The following is a 10,497-nucleotide window of genomic DNA, read 5'->3' on the forward strand; positions in this document are numbered from 1 at the left end:
TCAAGGAAGGTATAAGGTGGAAGATATGCAGTTTATTATTAATTCAACAATAGTATCGGATCGGTATCGGGTATCGACAGATACACAAAGCCCAGGCATCGGTATCGGTACTGAAAAAGTCGGATCGGTGCACCCCTAACAGTTATTAAACGCAATAACTTGCAAAAAACAACTCCTTGAAGTCTTGCGCTGTCTGACACACATATCGAAACGTGGGCACAAACCTTTCTTTTTTTCGTGTCTTGTTACACACTCGAGCTGTCAAATACACACACAGTTATGTCTTGATGAGTATTCATGTAAACACAGTCGGTTATGCTTTAAGTGAAAGATATCAGTTGGGGAAAGAAATAGATTTTACACACTAAAGCAATATCGTATCGCATTATTTAACAAGGATATCGCATATCGCATTTTTCTTAAATATCGCACAGCCCTAATAAACCATTACCTGGCATAAATGTGTGCGATTCATTGATTGAACCGCTCTGAAGCGCTGTTGTGTGAGCCTTTAGAATGAGCAACAGCGCCACGTTTTCCCGCGGTTATATCAGCACATAACTAAAATGTGCGCATCCATTACACAGGACATCAGATCTGACTGGATCGCTTCCCTAATCCCTAATTCCCTCTAATCCCTCCCTAACATTTTTGTCGTCTTTTTATTCGCTGTTGAAAATGACAGTAGATTTTCGTCATAGTTTTTGCCATCCAAAACTGTTTTTTATTTAGTCATCTCGTCTTCGACAGTGAAAAAAGGTTATTGACGAAAATTATTAGTCAACGAAATGAACACTGCTGGGAATAATACAAGTCGACACCATTATGGCTAAAAGTTTGCAAAGTAGTATTTCCTACTAAAGCAAGGCTATACTTGACTCTCGTAAGCGTCTCTATAGCAGACCGGTGGGAGTGGGTGAGGTAAAAAGACACTGAATTTAACAATGCAAAAAGACTGCCAACAACAGAAACATTGTTGGCAGTTGGAGAAGACGTGCTCCCATTCTGCCTCAAATCAGGAAAGAGTCACTGTGTTAAAGTCTCAGTGGATGAGGTCACGCAGAAAGAAACGCCTGATGCCTTTCATGAGCTTCTGTATTAGCATGAGGCATTTAGCATATTTTAGGCATATCCTCTGAAGCATCCTCTACATGCATGACAGAGAGAAAACAAAGTGCTCTCTTGACATTGTTTGAAGTCTGAAGCAGGTGACAAGCCTTGACTTTATGTCACGCTAACAGAAATTTATTTATCAGGCAACACGCATGTCAAAGCCTGAGAGAGAACTGGGGCACAAACAGAACAATCAGACACCAGAAAAGGGGATGTTAGATATTTAACCTTCTCCAAAATACTGTTTAATTTAAATAACAGGGGAATCTGAGTGCAAGCTTAAATGCGCACACACACAAGGGGTGTGAGTTCCACACCAAGGTTCTGACGGGTTAAAGGGTTCATTTAGACCGTCGTTCGTCTTCAGAAGAAAATTGAAGATATTTTTGATTAAATCCGAGAGCTTTCCACATAGGCAGCAACGTCATAACCACTTTCAAGGCACAGAAAGGAAGTAAAAGACATTGTTAAAATAGTTAATGTGACTACAGTGGTTCAACCTTAAAGTTATCAAGCGATGAGAATTTTTGTTGAGCAAAAAAACAAAAACAAAACCGACTTTATTCAACAATCTCTTCTCTTTCGTGTCGCTCTCCTATGTGATTCAAACAAGTACCACAACGCATGCATGTGGTGCTCAGCCAATAGTGAGCCGGCGTTCTGCCATAGAACCCGGAAGCGCTGCACTGTGTGAATAGCCCAACAACGTGAATAGCGTAAGAGAGAAACTGGGAAGATTAACATTGTTGAATAAATTCCTTATTTTTGTTTGTTTGAATCACTGTAGTCAAATGGATTTCTTTTGACATTGAAACGATGTCTTTACTACCTTTCTGGGCCTTGTAAGTGGTTATGACTTTGTTGCCTATGTGAAAAGCTCTCGGATTTAATAAAAAATATCTTAATTTGTGTTCCGAAGATGAACGAAGGTCTTATGGGTTTGGAACAACATGAGGGTGAGGAATTAATGACAGAATTTTCATTTTTGGGTGAACTAACCCTTTAAAAACACATACTCTACCATTTAAAAAGGTGCACTATGTAACTTTTCCGTCCGCTAGAGGTCGCCTACTTAAAACAAAGACGTACTTTGATGACGCCACGTTTGAGTGTAGATGCTTGGGACATGTGGTCTACACCTCACAGCCAGTAGAAAAGAATCGGGATAGGACTCGGGCAGAAATCATGTTCATGGATGCGATTATTAACGTTACTATAGTATGAAGCAAAGCAGGACCAAGTGTTGTGGAGCTGAGCAAATGCCGCAGGAGCGATTGTTAATAAGATGAACGCAACACATGCCTCGCGAGCAGCGGGACTTTTATTATGCCACAGTCGCGACGCCATTTCCGCTTTTCCGGTCATGAGTATGAGGTAACGCAGCTCTGTTTATCATGTTAGATACATTTGAGTAGGGCTGGGCGATATGGAGCAAAAAATATATCTCGATATATTTTGCTATATCTCGATATACGATATATATCTCGATATCTTTACAGGAAAAATAACCCCCCAAAAACTACTGCAAAAACAAATATGCCAAATAACACACAGTCTTTTTTTTATTGAAATGCAAATAGGTAGGCAGTTCATGTAGGAACAAAGTAGGGATGCAACAATACAGTAAGTCCACAGTTCAATACATACCTCGTTTTTTTTTTACCACGGTTTTCGGTTCGGTTTGGTTCTGATGGCTAGTCGCATCAGATTTTTGCTATTCTATTCTTAGCCGAACCGCAAGAGCTTAAGGAGGAAAAAATACTATTTTTTTATTGCAAACTCTTTCTTTATTTTACTTAAAAGACTTGAAAAACCTTAGTTAAACTTAAAACTTTACTTTTAAAAAACCTTGTACACATTCCTAGTGTACTGTATAATATAAAATAAATATATATTTATAAAGATTTACACTGGCAGCTCAGAGCTGTGTAATGTATGAATGTAAATGTAATGTAAATGTAAAAATAAAACACTACATAGACTTCCCTATAAAATATACACTGATTCTTATTAAAGCTACTGTATTAGTTTTTCAGTCAAGAGCCGTGAGTGATTTTGTCTTTGTCTTTTGTTATTTTATTAACCACTAAAGGAATAGTTCACTCAAATTAAAATTCTGTCATTGATTACGCACGCTCAAGTTGTTTTAAACCTGAATAAAGTTATTTCTTCTGTTGGACATAACATATATTTTGAAGAATATTGGAAACCAAACAGTTGCTGGTCCCCATTGTAGGAAATAATAATATGAATGTCAATCGCTACCATCAGCTGTCTGTGTTCAACAGAAGAAATTAATACAGGTTTGGAACAACATTAGAGTGAGTAAATAATGACATCATTTTAGAGTGAACTGTCCCTTTAAGGACAAGCGGCAGCGTGTTAACTGGCTGCCCTGCTGTCAATATAAGACTTTCACGCATCTAATATACAGACACACGCCGATTTTACTTTCACTTTAGACAACCGACTGTGTTATGTTAACCTTGTGAGTATTTGACAGTATTAGCGCAGTAAGATTTAGTCCAGTAATCACTTGTTTGACAGGCTTTTAGTGCGCGCGCTCGGGAAAGCGCATGGTGCCCTACGCGCAAGGCTTTAAAACGCATGCAAATAATGAATTTTCATTCAAAAATAAAACAACTCAAATCAAGGGCATAGTAAGTAACCTTCTCCAGCAAGCAATCCGCTCTCTCTCCGTAGTGTACAGTCGCGGGAGTTCTTGTCTCGCAAAGTAATGCTGCCTAGGTAAACTGTATCTTGGATCAAGTGTTTGAGAACCAACTGTCCGCATTCATGGCAGTAGACATCTGTCTGCTGTTCGTCCGACGCCTTAAAACCGAAGTATCACCATATAATGGAGCCAGTTGTTTTTAAGACGAGTTCTGTAGCCTCCGAGCTGGTTGCGGACGCCGCCATGACAACACGCGAGGGGAGGGGGAACAAAAGCAAGGAGGCGGGGGGCGAGTGAGCGGGCGCGAGCACAGCACAGAGAAGGCAAACAAGCAAAGTGGCGGAATCAGAATTAAATATAAACAATATATCGATATATACGATATGTCAAAATCCATATCGTGTTTAAAAAATATCTCGATATATTTTAAATATCGAGATATCGCCCACCCCTACATTTGAGTGTTTAAAATGATGTTATGGCGTTACTCTGTGCGTTCGCTCTGCGGCTGCTATGACATTTGTTACACACTGCAGTCAGAATAAAGCGTTTCTGCAAAATAAAACTGGAAACCGAGGGTAACGCAGATATGACGCAATCGACAGGCGACTCCCTCACGCGTCCTGGTTCCTTGGTTAAAATAGCAATTTTCTCACGATTTACAAATAGTTGGAAACATTTGTGACATTGCAAGTACTCAACTGAACAAAATCTATAACTGGCCTAGGGTTTTTTTTTTTTTATTGATTTTTTTTTTTTACATGGTGCACCTTTAAAAGTTTAGGGTTGGTAAGGCATTTTAATGTTTTTGAAAGAAGTCTCTTATGTTCAACAATGCTGCATTTATTTAAATCAAAAAAATTGTAAAACATCAATATTGTTAAATATTACAATTCAAAATAACCATCTTCTAATATTTTAAAATGTAATTTATTCCTGTGATATAATTGTGTCAAATTTGTGTGAAATTGTGTCAAATCTGCATTTATCATCATTCCTCCAGTCTTCTTCAGTCTCACATGATCCTTCAGAAATCATTCTAATATGCTGATTTGCTGCTCAAGAAACATTTCTTCTTGTTATAAATATTCAAAAGAACAGCATTTATTGGATATAGAAAACTTTTGTAACTTTATCAATGACTTTACTGTCATTTTTGATCAATTTAATGCATTCTTGCGGAATAAAACTCTTCATTTCTTAAAAAAAAAAAAAAATTACAAAAATAAAAAAAATCAACATCCATCTTAACTGACTCCGGACTTTTGAACGGCAGCGTAACACTAAGTATTAGCAATAGTAATAGTGATGTTATAGTCTTAATACTAAATGTTTTACAAGTAATGACCTTCATGTCTAATGTTACGATAAAAGAAAAACTCGTTTTGGGAACAGTAGATTAGAAAATACTGATATGATGAGCAGTGACTTTGACAACAATGTGAAGTTCATCAATCAATTCAAGTTGTGCTTAATTGACGTAGCATAATGTTATTAGAGGGATAGTTCACCCAAAAATGAAAATTAGCCCATGATTTACTCACCCTCAAGCTATCCTAGGTGTATATGATTTTCTTTTTTCAGATGAACACAGTCAGAGTTAATTTAGTGAATATCCTGACGCTTCCAAGCTTTATGAATGGCTGAATAGGGAAGGCGGTCGGGCAGAAGCTCATTTTTCTTACTAAACTCCATTGATTCGCTTCAGAAGGCCTTTATTAACCCCCTGGAGCCGTGTGGAGTATATGTTTATGATGGATGAATGCACTTTTTTGAGCTTCAATCTCAATGGACCCCATCAAACTCAACGATGCCATTATAAAGCTTGGAGGCGTCAGGATATTTATTATCAATGTAATTCCGATTGTGTTCATCCGAAAGAAGAATGTCATGTACACCGAGGAAGACTTGAGGGTGAGTGAATCATGGGGTAATTTTCATTTTAAAGTAAAATAATCCTTTAAGATTGTTGCCATGCTTACATCATAAAACCTAAAAATAAATATTTAAACAGCTCTGCAGATTTAAGAGAATTAAAAGAATTAGGTGCATTTATAAAAGCTTCATTTCTGCTTTGAAATCCTCCAAAATCCTTGGGCCCCATTCAACCTCAAACCTTTTTTAAAGAAGAGGCCAAAGCAAAGGTGATGCAAAATCAGTTATTTTTGTGGTAATCAACCATTTTTTAGGTACAGTGGCCGGTGGACAAAAAAGTTAATATCCATCCCTGGTTCTAAAATATTTAGCCAGAGAATATGGTCATATTTCTGCAAAATAATGCTTAACCTTGAAGCTAGTTTGTAGCATACCAAGAATACCAACTACTGCTGTTATTAGTACTGTAGAGTAACTGTTATTTAGTGTTAAATTAGGCCTATTGTAGCTGGGTTAGGTTTTACTGTGAATTTGTTAAGTAAATTGTGTTTGGTATTTATTTATTTATATGTTTAAGTATACTTTAAACTTTTAATAAATTGTTCAATTTAAATAATAATAAATAAATAAATCTATAAAATGCCATTCTTTAATCTCATCCACTTCGTTTTGTGGCTCTTTTTTTTACTGTGAATTTGTTAAGTAAATTGTGTTTGGTATTTATTTATTTATTTATATGTTTAAGTATACTTTAAACTTTTAATAAATTGTTCAATTTAAATAATAATAAATAAATAAATCTATAAAATGCCATTCTTTAATCTCACCCACCTCGTTTTGTGGCTCTTTTTTTTTTTAAGTATCGGTTCGGCACCGGTATCGTAAAAAAATAAATAAAAAAACCATACCCAACCCTAGCTGTCAATTGCTCAACTTGCATTGAATCTTGAATAATATTCAAATAGAATTTTCCAGCGAGAACACCCTGTTGATGTCAGCCACAAGATTGGCAATCTTATACTTCAAATCACCATCAGAACGGCAGATCCGTTTACAAGAAACACAGTGGTCCGGTTTCATACGAGAGTCAGCTTACTTCACCTGACCGTGTTTCCGGTTCCTCTGACCTGGGGGAACAGCAGCCCATGCTGGAACAGGACAAGATATGACTTCCTTAGCATAAACTCGATCACATGACAACAGGAAACGTCTAAGTCGGACCCAAAAAGAACCCAATGCCACAAAAGCCGAGCTCTCTAGCGGCCCAGTTAATTAGAAAACAGCTTTCATTCTGACTCTAATGCGAGCTGAACTTATAGAGCAAAACAATTATTCGGCAGAAGGCCAGACGTGCGCTGGTTGCCTTTGAGCATGAGGTTAAATTAGGTCTCATAATGAAAATGACCAGGCGAGCTATAATCAAAAACTTTGTCCATTTACAAGCAAACAATGAAAGTCATTCAGAGAGCAGGTGAGGAAACACAAGCTCATTAAAACAAGCTCTTCAAACCCAAGGGCAGAAGAATGCTGTGACGGATTTGTGTGCCACTTTGTATATTTCAGTTCAGACCTTTGCCGCTTTGCCGTGACTGACGTTACAATGATGACTAGAGCCAAACTCATTTATTCATGAAGTCTGTGCATAATGTACACCCTGTGGCTCTGGATTACAGCGAGACGTAATAACCACTAGATCTAGTCGAACAGATTTCCACCGACCTTGTACAAACATTCCAATGGAAAGCCAGTGAAATTTCCATAATTCAGAAACGATCACATACAATCCCACTGGATAAACCGAAATTCTGAACAAATAAACCAAGAGAGGAATTTCGATCCAACAGGTTATTCTACATTCTATCCAACATTGTTTGAACTCATTACAATAGTTCCCATATTCGATTAGCATACATTTTACCGATCCTTAAAAGAAAACATCTTGTGTAAATATGAAAGACTCAATTCAGAGTCAGTTTTGGAGGACTGTGGCATTTCTAGCTGAGGGGGAAAATCCTGCCATGTGTCCTTTGGTCTACCATGACCAAGTGCAAGAGAATTCAAACTCATTATTTCCACATAAGGAAGCTTTGATGCCATCCCTCAGCACAGAAGTATCCTTGTGAAATACCATTCAAACACTAATAAGAAGCAGAGAAAAGTTAGATGCACTTGAGAAATGCCTGAGTTTGTCAAAAGGATATAATCAAACATCCTGTGCCATACACATATATACACATACATATACACACACTACCAGTCAAAAGTTTGGAAACATTAAGGTTTTTTTTTCATGTTTTTTAAAGTAGTCTCTTAAAGGGATAGTTCACCCAAAAACGAAAATTGGATGTTTTTCTGCTTATCCCCAGGGCATCCAAGATGTAGGTGTCTTTGTTTCTTCAGTAGAACACAAATTAAGATTTTTAACCGTTTACGTCTGTCAGTCGTATAATGCATGTGAATGGGGTCCAAATTAGAGTAAAAAAAACATGCACGGACAACTTCAAATTAAACCCTGCAGCTTGTGACAACACATTGATGTCTAAAGACACGAAACAGTCGGTTTCTTTTTGTTCTGCCACTAATGAGGCATCTATGTATATATCTATGACCGCGCCGGTATTTTGACCTTATTCACAGGAAGTTATGGCAGTCTGGAGAGCTGATGACATTCGTCTGATATGAGGTGAAATAATAGCATAAATACCGTTCGGTTTCTCGCAGAAACCGATTGTTTCGTGTCTTTAGACATCGAGGTGTCGTCACGAGCCGCAGGGTTTAATTTGAAGTTGTCCGTGCCTGTTTTTTTACTCTAATAGAATTGGACCCCATTCACATGCATTATACAACTGACAGACGTAAACGGTTAAAAATCTTCATTTGTGTTCTACTGAAGAAACAAAGACACCTACATCTTGGATGCCTTGGGGGTAAGCAGAAAAACATCAAATTTTCGTTTTTGGGTGAACTATCCCTTTAATCTCACCAAGGCTGCATTTATTTGATCATAAATACAGCAAAAACAGTATTGGGAAAGATTTTTTACAATTTAAATAACTTTTTTTTTATTTGAATATATGTTAAAATGCAATTTATTTCTGTGATTTAAAGCTGAATGTTCAGCATCATTACTCCAGTCTTCAGTGTCACATGATCCTTCAGAAATCATTCTAATATGATTTGCTGCTCAAGAAACATTTATGATTATTATCAATATTTTATTCAGGATTATTTAATGAATAGAAAGTTCAAAATAACAGCATTTATCTGAAATATAAAGCTTTTGCAACATTATAAATGTCTATAATACTGTCACTTGATCAATTTAATGCATCCTTGCTGAATAAATGTATTAATTTCTTTGTTCTTTAAAAAAATTAATTTAAAAAATCTTACCGACCCAAAAACTTGTGAACGGTAGTACAAAGTTACAAAAGCTTTCGATTTCAGATAAATACTGTTCTTTTGAACTTTCTATTCATTAAATAATCCTGAATAAAAATTGTACACAACGGTTTTCAACATTGATAATAATCATAAATGTTTCTTGAGCAGCAAATCATCATATCAGAATGATTTCTAAAGGATCATGTGACTCTAAAGACTGGAGTAATGATGCTGAAAATCCAGCTTAAATCACATAAATAAATAAATAGCATTTTAAAATAAATAGAAATTATTTTAAATTGTAAAAATATTTCACAATAATACTGTTTTTTGCTGTATTTATGATCAAATAAATGCATCATTGGTGAGATTAAGAGACTTCTTTCAAAAACATTAAAAAAACTTGAGGTTTCCAAACTTTTGACTAGTAGTGTGTGTGTGTGTGTGTGTGTGTGTGTGTGTGTGTGTGTGTGTGTGTGTGTGTGTGTGTGTGTGTGTGTGTGTGTGTGTGTGTGTGTGTGTGTGTGTGTGTGTGTGTGTGTGTGTGTGTGTTTCATTTGACGCAACAGAACTTAGGAATGCACTAGTCATCAGGATGCATGTAAAGTCATGTTCACTCACTCTGTTTTATTACGGGATTTATTGTCCTGGAGCTCCAGGAGGTTGATGGACGCCTGACCGAGCGTTTTATCGGGTCCTATCAGAGCCCGGTGCATCACACACACCTGTAGGGTGCAGCGCTCCACGTTATTGGGGTGAAAGAGCGGCAGGTCGAACGCGGCCTCCTCTTTCCACACCGGCGCGACGCTCTTCTCGGCCACCGAGGTGGAGAACTTATCCTTTGCCACCTGCATGATAGCATACGCGTCGTTGGTGCCATTCTTCCCCTTGATCCGCAAGCCCCTCGCCTGGAGCACCGTTACCTGGACGCTGGTGGGATACCACTGCTGGCTTTGCTCTGCCAGAGACATTTCTGTGAAAACCCAACCGGTATCAGTTGGAAGTGAAAACTCAACAGGACGCGCGAGCCGTCCAGACAGACGAGTTGTGTGAAGTTTTGTCAAAGGTCCGTTAATGTTTCTCTGGAAAAGTTTCACATTATCCAGTGAAGCAACAAGTGAGCGTCACTCTCAGGCCACGCCCACACGCCGTTGCTCTTTATGTGAACAGGCGTGTGGGCGTGGCCTGAGAGTGACGCTCACTTGTTGCTTCACTGGATAATGTGAAACTTTTCCAGAGCTGTAAACAAGCTATATATATATATATGATTAAAAAATATACATATTATATATTTCATTTTTATATATATTATTTGTATCATATATATATTAGCCTACAAGTCTTATAAACACGTGTGTGTGTGTGTGTGTGTGTGTGTGTGTGTGTGTGTGTGTGTGTGTGTGTGTGTGTGTGTGTGTGTGTGTGTGTGTTATGATATAGGGCCTACATAT

General features: G+C 37.5%; 1 protein-coding gene across 2 annotated transcripts in view; it reads right to left on the reverse strand.

Annotated features, from left to right (window-relative positions):
• The window catches only part of rab11fip1b (RAB11 family interacting protein 1 (class I) b), a 35,978-nt gene extending 25,780 nt beyond the window's left edge, over window positions 1-10,198 (reverse strand). For both annotated transcript variants that reach the window (XM_079804886.1, XM_079804887.1), the window contains exon 1: window positions 9,668-10,198. In XM_079804886.1, coding sequence (XP_079661012.1) covers window positions 9,668-10,017 — 350 coding nt within the window. In that variant the 5' untranslated portion in view covers window positions 10,018-10,198. The remainder of the gene's footprint in view (window positions 1-9,667) is intronic.
• Window positions 10,199-10,497: the final 299 nt, after the last annotated feature.

Source organism: Gobio gobio, assembly GCF_949357685.1.
Source record: "Gobio gobio genome assembly, chromosome: 22".
In the NCBI taxonomy this organism is placed as follows: domain Eukaryota; kingdom Metazoa; phylum Chordata; class Actinopteri; order Cypriniformes; family Gobionidae; genus Gobio; species Gobio gobio.